The 20,714-nt window shown below is 51.8% G+C and overlaps 1 protein-coding gene across 3 annotated transcripts in view; it reads left to right on the top strand.

Annotated features, from left to right (window-relative positions):
* Positions 1 to 20,714, top strand: part of CTNNA2 (catenin alpha 2) — a 1,018,631-nt gene that overhangs the window by 896,984 nt on the left and 100,933 nt on the right. For all 3 annotated transcript variants that reach the window (XM_060247184.1, XM_060247186.1, XM_060247187.1), the window contains one exon: positions 4,967 to 5,118. In XM_060247184.1, the coding sequence (XP_060103167.1) occupies positions 4,967 to 5,118 (152 nt within the window). The remainder of the gene's footprint in view (positions 1 to 4,966; positions 5,119 to 20,714) is intronic.

Raw genomic sequence — 20,714 nt, 5'->3', positions numbered from 1 at the left:
GACACAGAGTGTTGGACTTGATGGGCCGTTGGCCTGATCCAACATGGCTTCTATTATGTTCTTATGTTCATCTACCTCACAGGGTGTCTGTTGTGGGGAGGGGGAGGTAAAGGAGATTGTGAGCCTCTCTGAGACTCTTCAGGGTGGAGGGCGGGATATGAATCCAATATCTTCATCTCCCTCATAAGGTGTCTGTTGTGGGGGAGGAAGGGAAAGGCGATTGTGAGCCGCTCTGAGACTCTTTGGAGTGGAGGGCGGGATATAAACCCAATATCTTCATCTACCTCACAGGGTGTCTGTTGTGGGGGAGGAAGGTAAAGGAGATTGTGAGCCGCTCTGAGTCTCTGATTCTGAGAGAAGGGTGGAGTACAAATCTGCAATTCTTCTTCTTCTTCCTCGGCCCCTGGTGCTGCTGCTGGACTTTAAAGCCGGTTGCAGCTTCCCATAGCACCAGACTTCCTTCTGGGCCAGTGCTTCTTGCCAGACTGTAGGAGTCCGCCCCAGCCAGTGCCCCCCCCCCCCCCCCCGTTACAGGATGCCACTATAGGCAGCTGCCTACGTTGCCTAATGGTTTGTGCCGGCCCTGATAAATATCTGTGTATGGGTAAAGCACTGTTAAGTCACAGCCAACGCAAGTGGCTCTCAAGGTGAATAAGAAGCAGAGATGGTTTGCCATTGCCTTCCTCTGCAGAGTCTTCCAAGTACTGATACTGCTTAGCTTCTGAGATCGGACGAGATTGGGCTATACTGTGCCGCTTTCCCTCCCATCAATATCCAGCAATATAACTATGTATGTACGTATGCAAATAAACAGTATAGATCATGTTATTAGTGCACATTCACAGCTGGTATGTAGAAGCTTGGTTCAGAGGCCTTGCCAAAAGGTGTGCTACAAATGAGCATCAAAGAAACCTGGGCTTGGTTTTTCTAGGTTCCCACTTCCCTTTTCCTCTTGCCTGGCACGATAAAATTAGCTACTTTTTGATTTACAGCAGATGATGGTTTGTTATTAAATTTAAACTAGCAAACCATGATTTACAGATATCTTGCAAACAATGGTTTGGCCCTCGTTGGCCGCCATAGTTTGCAAAGATGTACCGTACTTTGCTGCCTTAAATGTAGTAAAAATGTCTTTACATTTTTTATTTATGTTATTTAGAGTATGCTTTTCTCTCTGTGACTCATGTCAGGGTAGAAGAAGAAGAAGACGACATTGGATTTATATTCCGCCCTCCACTCAAGAGTCTCAGAGTGGGTCACAATCTCCTTTACCTTCCTCCCCCACAACAGACACCCTGTGAGGTGGGTGGGGCTGAGAGGAATCTCCCAGCAGCTGCCCTTTCAAGAACAACCTCTGCCAGAACTATGGCTGACCCAAGGCCATGCCAGCAGCTGCAAGTGGAGGAGTGGGGAATCAAACCCTGTGAGGTGGGTGGGGCTGAGAGGAATCTCCCAACAGCTGCCCTTTCAAGGACAACCTCTGCCAGAGCTATGGCTGACCCAAGGCCATGCCAGCAGCTGCAAGTGGAGGAGTGGAGAATCAAACGTGGTTCTCCCAGATAATATAATTCATAGGATGGATCATCCAATAAGCAGTGCAATAGGATCTGGGTAGCAGAAATGTGAATCCTAGCAGAAATCTGAAAATAGCGCTGAAACAAAGCATGGACATTAATATGGCAAGAGGGATGGGCATGGACTGCATTTTTTGCGGTCCGGTTTGTTTCGTGGTCGGAACCAAACCACAAGCGAATATGCTAGTTCATGAACCGAACTGGTTTGTATCAGTTTGTGAGCTGTTTAAACCGAACAGCGGAGCAAGAGGGAGCAGAAAGCAGGGATTTCGATGGCTCAGACTGGATACTGGTGAAGCTCATGCTCTGTGTTCGTTGCTGGAGGCTACCGTGTTCCATTGGTAAGAAATTCCGTTGAGACACTAACAGAGAAAGGGCGGCGCTCTTGAGGAAGACACAAAACTGCTTCTATTCGAATAGTAAGTCGGGCTCAGGGATCCTTCTTTCCTATTTGGAAGCTTGTCTCTTGTTCAAGAGAAGTCCCACTGGCCAGTGGAAGAAAGGAGGGAAGCAGTCTTTATGGGATTATATTTATAAAATACTGGTGTTTGGACTGAAAAAGTTTTTTTACCATTCATGGACTGTAACTCTGTTTTATTTGTTTTATTATTCTACACTGTAATACACCTATACATGCATTTGTTGAAAACTGCGTGGTCTTTTCATAGTTTTTGTCTAGCTTGGAGACCGTGGTTGTCCAAGTCCAGCTTCATTCTTAGCAAAATGTCAAGTCAACGGATTCAAGAATGAGTCAAAGTTGATACTAAGACTACATTTATTGATAACCGGCACTCTGGCGCAAGCCTCTCGCTTGCTAAGAATGAAAGCAATACATTGATACATGGGTTTTAAGATGCACTTCAAAAACATTCCTCCGGGGGGTGCGGTTCAGGAGGAAACATTCACACATAACCACCAGATACTTTCTCAGGTGATAGCTGGCCGTCTGTCCTTGTATTATCATGCAAGGCTTCCTCCCACCTCAGGCCCTGAGAAGGTGCTGACTATTTCTTTCACACAGTTGCAAATCAAAATAAGAAAAGGGGGGAAGGGAAGTAACTAAGGGTAGAACATTAGCAGCAGTGGATCCATTATGATTTTAACCAGGCCTGATACTTAGGCCAAGATCCCCCAGTCTTTAGTCATAATCAGTCGATCTTGACAGTGGTGCCTTGTGTTTTGTTAGCTTTTGCCTCTGCATTATGACTCTGGTATTCATTGGTGGTCTCTCATTGAAGTACTAACCAGGGCCAACACTGCTTAGCTTTGGAGATCTGATGAGATTAGGCTAGCCTGAATTATCCAGGTCAGGAATAATAAAGCATGTTTGGTACTAAATTAGAAGCTACTTGTTGAATCTGACCATGCCCATACACATAGTAATTAAAACATGGGCTGATTCCGCACTCCCCTTTCTCTGGGGCAGGCTTCCGTTTCTGGGCGGAGTAAACGGGCGATTTCTCACCGGTTGCTCCGCAACGGCATCTCACGCAGGGCAAATGGTGGGTTTGCCCCACGCAAAATGCCGGCATGGAGCAACTGGTGCGAAATCGCCCGTTTGCTCTGCCCAGAAACGGAAGCCTGCCCGGAGAAAGGGGAGTGCGGAATCAGCCCTGGTTTGACATTCTGTCTGAACCATGCATGAGAACAGAAAAAGAGTCTGCTGGATCAGACCAGTGTAGATCAATGAAAGAACTGCACTGGCTTCCTGTTGTGTTCCGAGTTCGCTTCAAGGTGTTGGTACTGACCTTTAAAGCCCTTTATGGTCAGGGACCTGTCTATCTGTGGGACCGCCTTTCTCCGTATATTCCCCAGAGAGCACTGCGTTCAGGAACGAAAAATCTACTGTCCATCCCAGGACCAAAAGAAGCCAGGTTGCGTATGACACGAACTAGGGCTTTCTCGGTGGCAGCGCCAGAACTCTGGAACGCTCTCCCGGAGGCCATAAGGGCCCTGCGGGATCTGCCTACGTTCCGCAGGGCCTGTAAGACCGAATTGTTCCGACAGGCCTTCGATATCTAACTGAGAGAGAGCTGCCACTGGACACCATATAGAGCACCAAGTAGAGTACTGGTGGTCACCACCGAATGTTCAGAACCACCTATATTGTACTGTATTAACACAGCACCGTGAAATGGTTTTGAATAATTTAAATGTCATTATGTTTTATATGTTTTATTGGTTTTAATGGTAGTAATGTAATGTTGTGAGCCGCCCTGAGTCCGCTTGCGGGGAGGGCGGGATATAAGCTTAATGTAATAAATAAATAAATAATAGAGTTGCCAAGTCCCTCCTGGCCACAAGCTGGGGATGGGGGGTAGGGTTGCTAGATCCAAGTTTGGAAACTCCTGTAGATTTTGGGGTGGAATCTGAGGAGGACAGGGACTTCAGTGGGATACAATGCCGTCAGATCCACCCTCCAAAGTATCCATTTTCTCCAGAAGAACTGATCTCTGTAATCTGGAGGTGAGCTATATCATTCTGGAGGATCCCCAGGTCCCACCTGGAGGCTGTCATCCCATCCAGTAGTCCATTTAGTCTAGCATGTTGTTTCTCACAGTCACGGCCGGTGCGTGGGAGTAGGCCATGTAGGCTACTGTCTGGGGCGCCACCTGGCCTATGAGGTGCCACTAGGCCCTCCTCCCCACATGCCACCCGATGTCTTGTTGCCCCCTTTTGCCTGCTGAAGGCAGCCTCGGAGCAAGGCAGAGGCACCACGCCATCGCTTTTGCCTGCCCAGGATCAGGCAGGCGAAAGAGGAGGTGCCACAACGACCTGCCTCCCCACCACTTAAAGACCCCCACTGATCATCTGATCTTTAAATGGCAGAGGGGAGGCAGACCAGCTGCTTCTGCTGCCTTTCTGCCTAGCAAGGAGGTGGCAGAAGCATCCCCACCTCCCCTCCGTTTAAAGACCCCCCCCATGAGGGGGCACGGGAGGGGTGGCGGCCTGGGGTGGCAAAAACCCAAGCACCGCCCTGCTCACAGTGACCAAGCAGTTGCCCTGTTGGGCCAATCAAGCAGGGCGTAGAGGTCAAGACCTTTTCCTGTTGTTCTCTCCCAGCACTGATATTCAGAAATCTGCTTCCTTTGTACAATGGAGGTTCCCTTCAGCTACCACGGCTAGTCACCGTCGATGGACCTCTCTTCCTGGAATCTCTCTAAACCCCCTTTTGAATCGAAACTCTGAGGCGATGAGGTTTTTTTCCCCTTCTTCACAAGTTTACCTGGTTGATGCGAAACGCTTTGTCAAAAATTTCCAAGTCCTCCTGCAACGAAAGAGCAGCAGGTTTCTGGGCTGCCAGAAAGTATATTTACGCCTGAGGGCAAGGGAGGAAATGAACACGAAGGGGGGGCTTATGTTCTCACCACCTTTCGTTCCCTTTCATCTAGTGATGCCGCGTTTTGCCGAGCAAGTCGAAGTCGCCATTGAAGCCTTGAGTGCCAACATCCCCCAGCCCTTTGAAGAGAATGAGTTCATCGACGCCTCCCGCTTGGTTTATGATGGGGTCCGTGACATCAGGAAAGCTGTTCTGATGATAAGGGTACGTAAGGCGCCCGGGGAAATCAAGGTTTGGGCTTAGATGGCAGGATCATGGCAGGCGGAGAGAACATGAGAGCTGTTCAGCCTTTGCAAAGGCGTGTAATCTGCAAGATGTGCGGGCCGTCAAAATCAACGTGAAGCAAGGGCTGATGGAGCTGATTCGTTCTTTTATTGTTGTTGTTATTGTCGGCTTTTCCCCAGGGCTTTTTTGGGTAGCCGGAACTCCTTTGCATATTAGGCCACACCCCCTGGTGTAGCCAATCCTCCTGGAGCTTACAGCAGGCCCTGTACGAAGAGCCCTGTAAGGAATTCTAGCAGGACCTCCTTTGCATACTAGGCCACACCCCCCTGATGGAGCCAATCCTCCTGGAGCTTACAGCAGGCCCTGTACGAAGAGCCCTGTAAGGAATTCTAGCAGGACCTCCTTTGCATATTAGGCCACACCCCCTGATGGAGCCAATCCTCCTGGAGCTTACAGCAGGCCCTGTACGAAGAGCCCTGTAAGGAATTCTAGCAGGACCTCCTTTGCATATTAGGCCACACCCCCTGATGGAGCCAATCCTCCTGGAGCTTACAGCAGGCCCTGTATGAAGAGCCCTGTAAGGAATTCTAGCAGGACCTCCTTTGCATATTAGGCCACACACCCCTGATGGAGCCAATCCTCCTGGAGCTTCCAGCAGGCCCTGTACGAAGAGCCCTGTAAGGAATTCTAGCAGGACCTCCTTTGCATATTAGGCCACACACCCCTGATGGAGCCAATCCTCCTGGAGCTTCCAGCAGGCCCTGTACGAAGAGCCCTGTAAGGAATTCTAGCAGGACCTCCTTTGCATATTAGGCCACACACCCCTGATGTAGCCAATCCTCCTGGAGCTTACAGCAGGCCCTGTACGAAGAGCCCTGTAAGGAGTTCTAGCAGGACTTCCTTTGCATATTAGTGGTGTAGCCAAGCCTCCTGGAGTTTACAGTAGGCCCTGTACGAAGAGCCCTGTAAGCTCTTGGAGGATTGGCTACCTCAGAGGTGTGAGGCCCAATATGCAAAGGAGTTCCTGCTTAAAAAAAAAAAGCCCCGCTTATTCTATTTGATCATAACATGTTTCTTCATTCGGAGAGCCAGTTTGGTGTAGTGGTTAAGTGCGTGGACTCTTATCTGGTAGAACCAGGTTTGATTTCCCACTCCTCCACATGCACCTGCTGGAATGGCCTTGAGTTAGCCATAGCTCTTGTAGAATCCCCACATGGGAGTAGGCATATCATAAGAACATAAGAGAAGCCATGTTGGATCAGGCCAATGGCCCGTCCAGTCCAGCACTCTGTATCACACAGTGGCCAAAAATTTATATATATATAGCTGCTGTGAGAGTCCTCTCAGCCCCACCCACCTCGCAGGGTGTCTGTTGTAGGGGGAAGAAGATAGAGATCGTAAACCGCTCTGAGTCTCTGATTCAGAGAAAAAGGCGGGGTATAAATCTGCAGTCTTCTTCTTCTGCCTATGAGACAGATTATTCTAAGAGAGAGAGAATCAAAAACATTGAAGTTCACGGTAGTTGAAGGCTCGGATCTAGCAATATGTGAACAACCACGGATTACGTCTTTCTGCTTTGCCTAAGAAAACAGGAGTGCTGCTTTGGGCCTTACGTTGGAAGAGGTATAAATATACATCAATGAGGTCCCAAGCGGCAGTAACTGACCAGGAGAGGGATCTCGGAAGTCGTGGAAGATAACTCACTGAAGATGTCAACTCAGTGTGTGGCTGCGATAAAAACAGCGAGTGCTATGCGGGTGATTATTAGGAAGGGGATTGAAAACAAATCAGCCAGTATCGTAATGCCCTTGTATAAATCTAGGGGGCAGCCTCATTTGCCCTTGGCTCTGATCAGGAAACTCCAGCTGGCGGAGAACGCGGCTGCACAGATGTTGACCTCGTCACCTATACAGGCGCGGATCCATCCTGTGCTCCACGACCTGCGCTGGCTGCCTATTGAGTACCGAGTCCGCTTCGAGGCGCTGGTGCTTACCTTTAAAGCCCTGTATGGCCAGGGGCCAGCATATATTCGGGACTGCCTCTCCCTATATGAGCCCCGGCAGTCTTTACGGTCAGCTAATCAGCATCTTCTGGCGAGCCTTGGCCCCAGAGATGTCTGGTTGGCCTCAACTGGGGCCAGCGCCTTTTCAAGGAGAGCCAGTTTGGTGTAGTGGTTAAGTGTGCGGACTCTTATCTGGGAGAACCAGGTTTGATTCCCCACTCCTCCACTTGCACCTGCTGGAATGGCCTTGGGTCAGCCATAGCTCTGGCAGAGGTTGTCCTTGAAAGGGCAGCTGCTGTGAAAGCCCTCTCCAGCCCCACCCACCTCACAGGGTGTCTGTTGTGGGGGAGGAAGATAAAGGAGATTGTGAGCCGCTCTGAGACTCTTTGGAGTGGAGGGCGGGGTATAAATCCAATATCTTCTTCTTCTTCTTCAACCCTGGCTCCTGCGGCCCCCAAATGGTTTCTGCAGAAGGCAGAGCCAGCCTTAACATGGCTGCCCCTGCTTATTTTCAGTCACAGCATGGAAGTTCCTCGTGCTGCGGTGGCAGCTGCTGCCAAAGCGACGTTTTTAAAAATCTGCCCAGCCGATCAAAGCTCCGGTGACCCAACACGAGTTCTGGTGGGCAAAAGCTCCACGTGGCCCCACCCACATGCTAAAAACTCTTGGCAGGTGTCAGGAAAAGCGACAGCAGGGCCCCATGGTGCCCAAGAGCACTACGTCGGCGGCCCTGGCTCTAAAGAGACAGGAAGTGGTTTGGTTGAAATCAAGTGAGTTCAGCCAGCTCTGAATCAACCAAGGGCGTTTTATTGCAAGAAGAAAGAGTCACAGAGGAACAAAGGCAAAACTGCAACTATATACAACCTGACCATGGTTAACCATGACCCCCTAGTAGGGAACAGGTACTCCTGTTGACTCACTCCAGAATCCTCCATTTGCATCTCTTTGTTACAAGTTGTTACATGCCAAGCATCCTGACTGGCCAGTACTTCCAGGCTTCAGGATCCTGGTTTACAAGGAGTGCCTGTCTCAAGCTCAGGCAACAGGAACCCAGTAAAACACAATTTTATTTATTTATTTATTTATTTATTTCGATTTATATCCTGCCCTACCCCACCGAAGCGGGCTCAGGGCGGCTTACAACATAAAACTCTAACAATAAATCAGCTTAAAATACATTAATAATTAATACAGTAAAATACATAAACACACATTTATCAATATACCATGCTACATCTTCCCTAAAAGTCGGTTCTTCAAGTATTCCAATGTTCAGATATGCTGATGTTCATGAATTTGGATATTCAGATATCGGTCAGTTGTATGCCAGCCGGAAGAGGGTTGTCTTACAGGCCCTGCGGAACTGTCCAAGATTCCGCAGGGCCCTCACCTCCTCTGGGAGCTGGTTCCACCAACAGGGGGCTGCAATCGAAAAGGCCCTGTCCCGAGTTTTCAGACGGGCCTCCTTTGGCCCAGGGATTGTAAGGAGGTTCTGAGACCCCGATCTCAGCACTCTCTGGGGAACATGTGGGGAGAGACGGTCCCCTAAGGTAGTTTTTGTTTACAATCCATAACAGTTGTCTTTGAAGATGAAGGGTGTCACGAGCTGGGGCTGAGTCAGGCAAAGTCCAGGGGCGGTCCAGGGTCTGCAACTGGTGAGCAAGGTGGGTCCAAGGTGCCAAAACAGAATCGTAATCCAGGTATCACAGGTCAGCGGTTCCGAAGCCGAAGTCAGGGGGTCCAGAGGTCCAAGCCAAAGTCAGGAATCCAAAAGCCAAAGTCAAGAGCCGGAGTGGATGCTAGGATGTCAGGTATGTGACTAGTTGCTTCCACAAAGCCTCCTCCCAAAGCCCACAGCTATATAGCCCTCTGCTGCCTGTTGCTCATTTGGGCTAATTGCTGTCTCAGAGCAGCAGCCAGGATCCTGCCGAAACTTAAGCATCCTCACACTTAGAAGGGCCAGAATCCTTTCAACACTCAGGGCTCAGGAAGCGTCTTGCTTGTGAGCGTGCCGCCCTCCTCCGATCCCTGAGGTCCCGACGAAGGCGGTCACGCACACGAGCCACCCGAGAGGGCGAGGCAGGGGGGCTTGGATCTTCTTCAGCAGGAGGCAGGGGCACTGGTGCAGGTGGCAGGGGCACAGTTCCTTCTGCAGGCTCTGCAGGCTCGGCTTCTTCTGCAGGGTCCCCAGCACCCATGACACTATCCCCCCCCCCCAGGGCCCCCCTCCGTCAAGGGGCCTGGGAGGTCGGGGTGGTCGCTGTGGAATCGTTGCACCAAGTCCGGGGCATGAAGATTGTCCTCGGGCTCCCAGGACCGGTCTTCTGGGCCGTATCCCTCCCAGTCCACAAGGTACTGGAGGCCTCCACGATGGTACCGGGAGTCCAGAATCTGGCGCACCTCATATTCTTCCTCGTCATCCACCAACACTGGTGGTGGCGGCGGTGGGGAAGGAGTCCGAGCTGGGTCAGGGGGTGCAGCCGGAACAAGGAGGGAGCGATGAAACACGGAGTGAATGCGGAGGTGGGGTGGCAACTGGAGCCTGAAGGCGACGGGGTTTATTTGTTCAACGACGGGGTAGGGTCCAATGAACCGTGCATCCAGCTTGTGAGACCGACCAGGCCGGCGCAGGTAGCGAGTTGAGAGCCACACCTGATCCCCCGGCTGCACTGGAGGGCCTTCTTGCCTCTTTCGGTCCGCAGCCCGTTTATATGCCTCCTTGGCTTGCTGTAGCTGCTCTCGGAGCAAGTCTTGGCTGGCACGGAGTTCTTGCAGGTAGGCATCGACGGCGGGGACATTCGTGGGTGGTAGGATCGCCGGGAAGAACCGAGGGTGGTACCCGTAGGTTGCAGCAAACAGGGTCATTTGGGTGGATGAATGGACCGCGTTGTTGTATGCAAACTCCGCTAGGGGCAATAGAGTGGTCCAGTCATCCTGCTGGTAACAGGTGTAACAGCGGAGATATTGCTCTAGCGTGGCATTGGTGCGCTCTGTCTGGCCATCTGTCTGTGGGTGGTAGGCTGAGGACAGGTGCACTCGAGTACCCAGGCTGGAATGGAGGGCTTGCCAGAACCGAGAGGAGAACTGAGGGCCCCGATCGGAGATCAGATGGGCTGGGAGTCCGTGCAGACGAAAGATGTGTTGCAGGTAAAGCTGGGCCGTCTCCTGAGCTGTGGGGAGTGTCGGGCACGGAACGAAGTGGGCCATCTTGGTAAATAGGTCGACGACCACCCAGATACAAGTCTGACCCTTGGAGCGTGGAAGTTCCGTGATGAAGTCCATCGAGATGGTATCCCAGGGTCCTGAAGATGTGGGCAAGGGCTGCAGCAACCCTGAGGGTTTGGCTGGGATGTCTTTGGCCCGTCGGCAGACGTCACAGGAGCTGACATAGCGGGCAACATCAGCGTGAACTCGTGGCCACCAGAATTCCCTTGTCAGCGAGTGGGTGGTCTTATGCTTTCCAAAGTGCCCGGCGGGTAACGAGTCGTGGGTCAGGCGTAGCACTTCTGCCCGCAAGGGCCCGGGCGGCACATAGAGGCGTTCGCGGTGTAGCAAGAGGCCGCCTCGAGTCGTGAACTCCCCTGTTGGGTCATCTTGGAGAGCCTGGAGGTGTTGCTGGACCCAGGGATCATTGGCCTGGCTAGCCCGAATGTCCTCCACGAGTGCTGGTGAAGTGGAGGTGGCTGCAAATACTGAGGGCGGCAGGATTGGAGCAGCGGGCACGGTCTCAGTTGAGGCAGGGGCGTATTCCGGTTTCCGGGAGAGCGCGTCTGCTTTCCGGTTCTGGGTATGGGGGATGTAGGAGATCCGGAAGTCGAAGCGAGAGAAGAATAGGGACCACCGGATCTGGCGCTGGTTGAGACGGCGGGTGGTCTGGAGGTGTTCCAAGTTCCGGTGATCGGTGAGCACTTGAACAGGGTGGCGAGCCCCTTCGAGGTAATGTCGCCAAACCTCAAACGCCGCCTTGATCGCGAGCAGCTCCCTCTCCCAGATGGTATAGTTCCTCTCTGCAGCAGTGAGCTGGCGGGAGTAATAGGCGCAGGGCTGGAGTGGCTGGGACGGCTCCTCGCGCTGGGACAGCACTGCTCCCAGGGCCACGTTGGAGGCATCAGCTTCCACCGTAAAGGGAAGCTGGGGGTCGGGGTATCTCAGGAGTGGCCCGGTGGCAAAGCGAGTCTTCAGGGTGGAGAAGGCGTTATCGGCCTCTGGGGACCAGCAGAAGGGTTCTTTGGGGCGGAGTAGTTGAGTCAGGGGTGTGGTCAGGGATGCGTAGGCCGGGATGAATTGCCGATAGTAGTTGGCAAAACCGAGGAACCGCTGCAGGTCTTTGCGATTCTGAGGAGCCTGCCAGGTCAGGACCGCTTCTACTTTTTTCGGGTCCATGAGGATCCCCTGCGGTGACACAATGTGCCCAAGGAACTCGACGGAGCGCAGGTCGAAGTCGCACTTCTCCAGCTTGGCGTAGAGACCATGGGCTCGTAGGCACTGCAGGACCTGGCGGACGTGCTCGGCGTGCTGGGCAGGATTGCGGGAGTAAATTAGGATGTCATCCAGGTATATGATCGCGAAGCGGTCGAGCAGGTCCCGGAATATGTCATTCATGAACCTCTGGAAGACAGCGGGGGGCGTTGGTCAGTCCGAAGGGCATTACCAGGTGCTCGTACTGCCCGTATCGGGTCCCAAACGCGGTCTTCCATTCGTCTCCGGGCCGTATGCGCACCAAATTGTACGCTCCACGGAGGTCCAGCTTGGTGTAGATTTGGGCCCCCTTTAGGCGATCCAAGAGTTCAGGGATCAGTGGTAGAGGGTACCGGTCGCGGATGGTGATCTTGTTCAGGGCCCGGTAGTCATTGCACAGCCGGAGCTCCCCACTTTTCTTCTTCACGAAGAGCACTGGAGCAGATAGGGGAGAGGTTGAGGGTCGGATGAATCCGCGTTTCAGCTTCTTGTCCAGGAAGTCTCGCAGAGCTGCCAACTCCGGCTCCGACATTGGGTACAGACGCCCCACCGGGAGTGGTGCCCCAGGTACCAAATCAATGGCACAGTCGTAGGGCCGGTGAGGGGGAAGCTGATCAGCTCCTGTCTCTTCGAAGACATCAGCACAGTCCACATACTTCTGAGGGAGCTGAGGACCACCACTCGGGATGCCAGCTGCTAGAGTGGTGGGAGGAGTCAGATGGGGGCATGGGTCTCGGAAGCGTAGTTCCTGCTGGGCCCAGTCCACGATGGGGTTGTGCAGCTTCAGCCAGGAAAGGCCTAGAATCAGCGGGAAGCGAGGCATGCGGGCGACATCAAACCGCAGCTGTTCTTGGTGCTGCTGGACGTGGAAGGTGATGGGACAGGTCTCCTGGGTGACGGGGCCAGAACGGAGGAGGCGCCCGTCAATAGCCTCCACCAGCGACGGAATCCCTTTTGTCTGCACAGGGATCTGGTGCTGCTTCACAAAGGCGGCATCTATAAAACAGTGGGCCGCTCCCGAGTCCAGCATGGCATACACGAACAGCCAGCGTTCGTCAGGCAGACGGAGTTTGACTGGTAGCAGGAATGGCCCTGGGGTATCAGCCCGCTGTTCGGAGGACCCAGCTAGTCGCCCCAGGCTGGGGGGTCCACTTACGCTTGGGGCTGCACTTTTGGCGGCGGTGGCAGCGAAGGTCCAGGTATCCGATGCTTAGCAGGGCAGCCAGAGGCATAGTGGCCTGCCGTGCCGCAGTAGAGGCACAGATTCTGCGTGCGGCGTCTGGTCTTTTCCTCTGGGGTCAGGCGGGGTCGAGCAGCTCCAAGCTGCATAGGCTCATCCTTGGTGCTGGTACTAGCTGGGGACGGGCGAGGAGCCAGGTAGCACGGCGCAGGGAGCTGGCGCCCTCTGGTCTTGGCTTGGCGGCGACTTTCCAGGCGGCCGTCGATGCGGAGGCAGAGGGTGATAAGTTCTTGGAGCGTGGGTGGCTGCTTCACTCTGGCCAATTCATCCAGGACTTCCTCTGCCAACCCCTCGGTAAACTGGTCCATCTGGGCAGCCTCATTCCATGCCAAGTCTTGGGCCAGGAGCTTGAATTCGGTGGCATACTGAGCCACCGAGGATTTGCCTTGTTTCAGGGCCCTGATTTGCCGGTTGGCTGTGGCTGCTTGGACTGGGTTTGAGAAAGCAGCAGACAGGTGGGCCTCAAACCCCTGGTAATCAGTCAGTAGGGGAGAGGACGCAACCAGCAAGGGTGTGGCCTTTTGGCCGCCTGCCTCTTTAACAGACTGATGATGAAACACACCTTGGTTTTGTCGTTGGGGAAGTCCCGAGCTCTTAGTTCGAAGTACAGCCGGCACTGCGCTAGGAAAGCAGGAAATTCTTCCACGGCACCCCCAAATCTGTCAGGTGGGGGAACTGGGCACTTGGCTGGAGCACTGGCCACAGGTTGTTGCTGCAGGTGTACTACTGCCTGTGTCAGCTGCTGTACCTGGGCTTGGAGCGCAGCCAGTAGTCCTGTGGTTCCACTTGCTTCAGCATCCATCCTGTGGAATGGGTGTTTGTTGTGGGTGGAAGCAATCTGTCACGAGCTGGGGCTGAGTCAGGCAAAGTCCAGGGGCGGTCCAGGGTCTGCAACTGGTGAGCAAGGTGGGTCCAAGGCGCCAAAACAGAATCGTAATCCAGGTATCACAGGTCAGCGGTTCCGAAGCCGAAGTCAGGGGGTCCAGAGGTCCAAGCCAAAGTCAGGAATCCAAAAGCCAAAGTCAAGAGCCGGAGTGGATGCTAGGATGTCAGGTATGTGACTAGTTGCTTCCACAAAGCCTCCTCCCAAAGCCCACAGCTATATAGCCCTCTGCTGCCTGTTGCTCATTTGGGCTAATTGCTGTCTCAGAGCAGCAGCCAGGATCCTGCCGAAACTTAAGCATCCTCACACTTAGAAGGGCCAGAATCCTTTCAACACTCAGGGCTCAGGGAGCGTCTTGCTTGTGAGCGTGCCGCCCTCCTCCGATCCCTGAGGTCCCGACGACGGCGGTCACGCACACGAGCCACCCGAGAGGGCGAGGCAGGGGGGCTTGGATCTTCTTCAGCAGGAGGCAGGGGCACTGGTGCAGGTGGCAGGGGCACAGTTCCTTCTGCAGGCTCTGCAGGCTCGGCTTCTTCTGCAGGGTCCCCAGCACCCATGACAAAGGGGGTACATTTCCCTTTTACACTTGAGATCCAGCTCTGTGTACACGTATGCCACTAAATCAGAACTCTCTTCATTTTTTTTTAATGGAGGGGGGAACAAACCCTCATTTTTGAAGATTTGTACCTGAAGGCACAGCAAGTCTCCTATTCCCCTCTGATGTTATGCTGCCTCAAACCTTCCCTGAAAACGTGAACATTAAAATGATTTGTAATCTCAACAGGTATGTCTGTCAGAAACCATCTCCCAATAATTGCTGTGCATACACATTGCAGAACAAAGGAATGATCTGAGATGTTTGTCTGTCTGCAGAGAGGAATTAAAGCCCGTTCTTTACCTAGAGTTCGCCAGGTGCGCCCCTGGCCACTAGGGTTGCCAAGTCTGACTCAAGAAATATCTGGGGACTTTGGGGGTGGAGCCAGGAGACTTTGGGGGTGGAGCTAGGATCAAGGGTGTGACAAGCACGATTGAACTCCAAAGGGAGCTCTGGCCATCACATTTAAAGGGACCGTATGCCTTTTAAATGCTTTCCCTCAATTGAAATAATGAAGAATAACGGCACTTTCTTTTGGGACTCATAGAATTGGACCCCCTAGTCTAATCTTTTTTGAAACTTGGGGGGGGGGGTGTTTTGAGGAGAGGCACCAGAGAGGCTATGCTGAGAGCCAGTTTGGTGTAGTGGTTAAGTGTGTGGACTCTTATCTGGGAGAACCGGGTTTGATTCCCCACTCCTCCACTTGCATCTGCTGGAATGGCCTTGGGTCAGCCATGGCTCTGGCAGAGGTTGTCCTTGAAAGGCAGCTGCTGGGAGAGCCCTCTCAGCCCCACCCACCTCACAGGGTGTCTGTTGTGGGAGAGGAAGGTAAAGGAGATTGGCTACATCAGGGGGTGTGGCCTAATATGCAAAAGAGGTCCTGCTAGAATTCCTTACAGGGCTCTTAGTACAGGGCCTGCTGTAAGCTCCAGGAGGATTGGCTACATCAGGGGGTGTGGTCTAATATGCAAAAGAGGTCCTGCTAGAATTCCTTACAGGGCTCTTCGCACAGGGCCTGCTGTAAGCTCCAGAAGGATTGGCTACCTCAGGGATGTGTGACCTAATATGCAAAGGAGTTCCTCCTACAAAAAAAAAAGCCCTAGATACACATAAGTTAAAGAAGCCCCCTAAGATGAGACTGAAATCTCCCCAAGGTGACTTAAGAACATAAGAAGACCTCTGCTGGATCATAGAATCACAGTGCTGGAAGGAGCCATACAGGCCGTCTAGTTCAGTGCAGGATCAGCCTAGAGCAAGTGTTCGTCCAGCCGCTGCATAAAGACTGCCAGTGAAGGGGAGCTCACCACCTCCCTGGGTAGCTGATTAAGAAAATAAAAGAAGCCATGTTGGATCAGGCCAATGGCCCATCCAGTCCAACACTCTGTGTCACACAGTGGCCAAAAAATGTGTGTGTGTGTGTGTATATATATATACACACATACACACACACACACACACTGTGGCTAATAGCCACTGATGGACCTCTGCTCCATATGTTTATCCAATCCCCTCTTGAAGCTGGCTATGCTTGTAGCCGTCACCAGCTTCTGCGGCAGTGAATTCCACATGTTAATCGCCCTTTGGGTGAAGAAGTACCTCCTTTTATCTGTTCTAACCCGACTGCTCAGCAATTCCATCGAATGCCCACGAGTTCTTGTATTGTGAGAAAGGGAGAAAATTACTTCTTTCTCTGCCTTCTCCATCCCATGCATAATGTTGTAAACCTCTATCATGTCACCCCGCAGTCGACATTTCTCCAAGCTAAACAGCCCCAAGCATTTTAACCTTCCTTCATAGGGAAAGTGTTCCAACCCTTTAATCATTCTTGTTGCCCTTTTCTGGAGTTTTTCCAATGCTATAATATCCTTTTTGAGGTGCGGTGACCAGAATTGCACACAGTACTCCAAATGAGACCGCACCATCGATTTATACAGGGGCATTATGATACTGGCTGATTTGTTTTCAATTCCCTTCCTAATAATTCCCAGCATGGTGTTGGCCTTTTTTTTTGCAATCGCACACTGTCTTGACATTTTCAGTGAGTTATCTACCACGACCTCTCTCTTGGTCAGTCTCTGCCAGTTCTCACCCCATCAACTTGTATCTGTAGCTGGGATTCTTGGCCCCAATGTGCATTACTTTGCACTTGGCCACATTGAACCTCATCTGCCACGTTGACGCCCACTCACCCAGCCTCAACAGATCCCTTTGGAGTTCCTCACAATCCTCTCTGGTTCTCACCACCCTGAACAATTTAGTGTCATCTGCAAACTTGGCCACGTCACTGCTTACTCTCAACTCCAAATCATTTATGAACGTTAAAGAGCATGAGACCCACAACTGAGCCCTAACAGTGATTCCACTGTTGAACAACTCTTAATATCCAGCTGGTATCTTGCCCTTACTTTAAAACCATTATTGAGAGTCAGACCAATAGTCTACGTGGTCCAGCATCCTGTCTCGTAGGCCAGTTCTGCACTAGACCTTTGATCCTGGTTTGGCCCTGTCCCCAAACTGATTTTCTACACGAGAACCATCAAATCATAGACTCTTAGGGTTGGTTTCTGTGATTCTTGTGTAGAATGTAAGTTTGGGGGACAAGGCTGAACCAGGGTTAAACGTCTAGTGCGGAACTGGCCATACAGTGGCCTATTGGTTCCTCTGAACGGCCAACGACAGGACGTACAGGCGGAGGCCTTCCCCTGATGTTACCTCCTGGCTCCAGGAGAGCCGGTTTGGTGTAGTGGTTAAGTGTGCGGACTCTTATCTGGGAGAACCGGGTTTGATTCCCCACTCCTCCACCTGCACCTGCTGGAATGGCCTTGGGTCAGCCATAGCTCTGGCAGAGGTTGTCCTTGAAAGGGCAGCTGCTGGGAGAGCCCTCTCAGCCCCACCCACCTCACAGGGTGTCTGTTGTGGGGGAGGAAGGGAAAGGAGATTGTGAGCCGCTCTGAGACTCTTCGGAGTGGAGGGCGGGATATAAATCCAATATCTTCTCCATCATCATCTTCTTCTTCTTCAAAAGAGGCTAGAGATCCCCCACTGTCACCATGGCTAACCCTTAATCTATCTAATCCCCTTTTAAAGCTGCTTATTCCCGTGGCCATCACTACATCCTCTGGCAGCGAAGTCCACACTTTCATCGCCCCTTGCATCAAGCAGCGTCTTCTTTTGGTCATCCCGACCCTACAGCACGTCAGCTGCACTGGATGCCCAAGTTCTACGATTTTGGGAGAGGGAGAACAAGTTCTCTTTGTCAACTCTCTCCACCCAACACATAATCCTATTAGCCTTTATCATTTCCCCCTGCCCTTCGTTGTCTCTTCTCTAAATGGAAAGGTACCTGACTCCTTTCCTCATAGAGAAGGTGCTCTAACCCAGTGGGCCCCAACCTTTTTGGCACCAGGGACCGGTTTTGGGGAAGACAACCCATGAATCATCTATGTTGCCTTCCTCTCCTTCTCCTCCTCTGTACTTTCCAGTCTGACTTGGGGGGGAAATCTTTTCTTGCCTCAAGTAGCTCCAGCTGCCTGAATGACCTAATTTCTTCCTTTATCTCCAGCCTTTCCATTTTCTGGGTAGTTAATAAAGTGACAACAAAAAAATGATGCGAAGTAGTGTGGTGACAGTGAACGGGTACCAAGTGACACACTTCCATCCCAAAGCCACTCAAGATTTCGGTTGCGCTGTAGTTCTTTGTTCCGTAGGTTTCTTAGTCACGTTCGGCTATGAGCATCTTCCAAAAGGGCAGGTTGCAGATTCTTTGGGGGGGGGGGGGAGGAATCAATATCAAAAATCTAGGTCTAGAGGACCTAGATTTTAGTCCTGGAGCACCTTAGAGACCAATGAGCAAATACTCCCAAAATCTTGTTGGACAAAAAAATAGCAGAAGATGGAGGAGGAGAAGGAGGAGGAGATTGGATTTATACCCTGCCTTTCACTCGGAGTCCCAGAGCATCTTACAATCTCCTGCCTGGAGAGCCACTTTGATGTAGTGGTTAAGTGTGCAGACTCTTACCTGGGAGAACCGGGTTTGATTCCCCACTCCTCCCCTTGCAGCTGCTGGAATGGCCTTGGGTCAGCCATAGCTCTGGCAGAGGTTGTCCTTGAAGGGACAGCTGCTGTGAGAGCCCTCTCCAGCCCCACCCACCTCACAGGGTGTCTGTTGTGGGAGAGGAAGGTAAAGGAGATTGTGAACCGTTCTGAGACTTTTCGGAGTGGAGGGCGGGATATAAATCCAATATCTTCTTCTTCTTCTTCCCTTCCTCTCCCCACTGCAGACACAGTAGTGGTAGAAGAAAAAGATATTGGATTTATATCCTGCCCTATACTCTGAATCTCAGAGTCACAGAGCAGTCACAATCTCCTTTACCTCCCCACCACAACACACACACAACAGACACCCTGTGAGGTGGATGGGGCTGAGAGACATCTCAAAGAAGCTGCCCTTTCAAGGACAACCTCTGCAGGAGCTATGGCTGACCCAAGGCCATTCCAGCAGCTGCAAGTGGAAGAGTGGGGAATCAAACCCGGTTCTCCCAGATAAGAGTCCGCACACTTAACCACTACACCAAACTGACTCTCTGAGAGAGTTTGGGAGAACTTGTGACTGACCCAGGTTGCCCAGCTGGCTGCATGTGGAGGAGTAGGGAATCAAATCCAGTTCTCCAGATGAGAGTCCACCACTCTTAACCACTACACCACACTTCAGAGCCAGTGGCAGAATTTGACTCTTAGTGAGAATCTTCTGCACCTTTGGCAGACCCCGCAGGGCACATGGCAAAGCTGGCCTCCCCACAGAGAGAGGCACAAGGAGTCTTTAACAAAGAGATGTTCCCCCCTCCTCTTGTTCAAATAAGGTCAGAATCGTTTTCTTCTTGTGTGTATAGATTCCATGTGCAGGTTAGTGGGAGAATAACATGGATAGAAGAGCAGAGGCTCTCATACTGGGGGCTGGGGGGAATATTGTCCCCCCATGCACATTGAAAAAGGGCATCAAGCTATCGTAGCAATCAAATCCACTTCCAGTCAAAGTGTGCTTTTTCAGAATGGGAAGGAGTCTTCTGTGTGTCAATATAAATGGAGCACATTCATGTACACATGCAAGGGTCAGCACCAATGCCAGTATAATCTATCTGCTATGGTGAGGAACATCAAGACAGAAGGGGGATGGAGCCACAAGAACATTAGAGAAGCCATGTTGGATCAGGCCAGTGGCCCATCCAGTCCAACACTCTGTGTCACATAAGAACATAAGAGAAGCCATGTTGGATCAGGCCAGTGGCCCATCCAGTCCAACACTCTGTGTCACATAAGAACATAAGAGAAGCCCTGTTGGATCAGGCCAATGGCCCATCCAGTCCAACACTCTGTGTCACATAAGAACATAAGAGAAGCCATGTTGGATCAGGCCAGTGGCCCATCCAGTCCAACACTCTGTGTCACATAAGAACATAAGAGAAGCCATGTTGGATCAGGCCAATGGCCCATCCAGTCCAACACTCTATGTCACATAAGAACATAAGAGAAGCCATGTTGGATGAGGCCAACGGCCCATCCAGTCCAACACTCTGTGTCACATAAGAACATCAGAGAAGCCCTGTTGGATCAGGCCAGTGGCCCATCCAGTCCAACACTCTGTATCACATAAGAACATAAGAGAAGCCATTTTGGATCAGGCCAGTGGTCCATCCAGTCCAACACTCTGTGTCACATAAGAACATAAGAGAAGCCATGTTGGATCAGGCCAGTGGCCCATCCAGTCCAACACTCTGTATCACATAAGAACATAAGAGAAGCCATGTTGGATCAGGCCAGTGGCCCATCCAGTCCAACACTCTGTGTCACATAAGAACATAAGAGAAGCCATGTTGGATCAGGCCAGTGGCCCATCCAGTCCAACACTCTGTGTCTCACAGTGGTTAAAATTCAGATGTCATCAGGAGGTCCATCAGTGCGGCCAGAACTCCAGAAGCCCTCCCAGTGTTGCCCCCCATCAGCACCAAGAAGACAGAGCATCACTGCCCCTGACAGAGTGTTCCTTGTGGTTAAGAGCCACTCATGGACCTCTGCTCTGGCACTGCAGGACTGTCCAGAGAATTCAGGCAAGGTGTTGGTAGTAAACAGACTAGCATACCTGTTGGAATGAAAGTTCTTGTGTGTTTTGTTAGGACATTACTGTCAAAACGGGGACATCACTTCTGGTCATGCCAGAAGTGACATCATCATACCACAATGCTGCCCCCATCTCCCCATTTCCCCCCCCTGCTGAGTCATGGGGGTAAAGAGCCAGAGGGGGAAGGGAGGGGTCTCACACTGTAGCGGAAGATCTGAAAACCCTCAGGGCTTCCACTGGGGATGCGAAGGTGGGACATTTTCTAAGAAATGAAGGATGAAA

Source organism: Heteronotia binoei, chromosome 9 (genome assembly GCF_032191835.1).
Source record: "Heteronotia binoei isolate CCM8104 ecotype False Entrance Well chromosome 9, APGP_CSIRO_Hbin_v1, whole genome shotgun sequence".
NCBI classification, from domain to species: Eukaryota; Metazoa; Chordata; class Lepidosauria; order Squamata; family Gekkonidae; genus Heteronotia; species Heteronotia binoei.
This window is presented reverse-complemented; position numbering and strand designations above follow the sequence as displayed.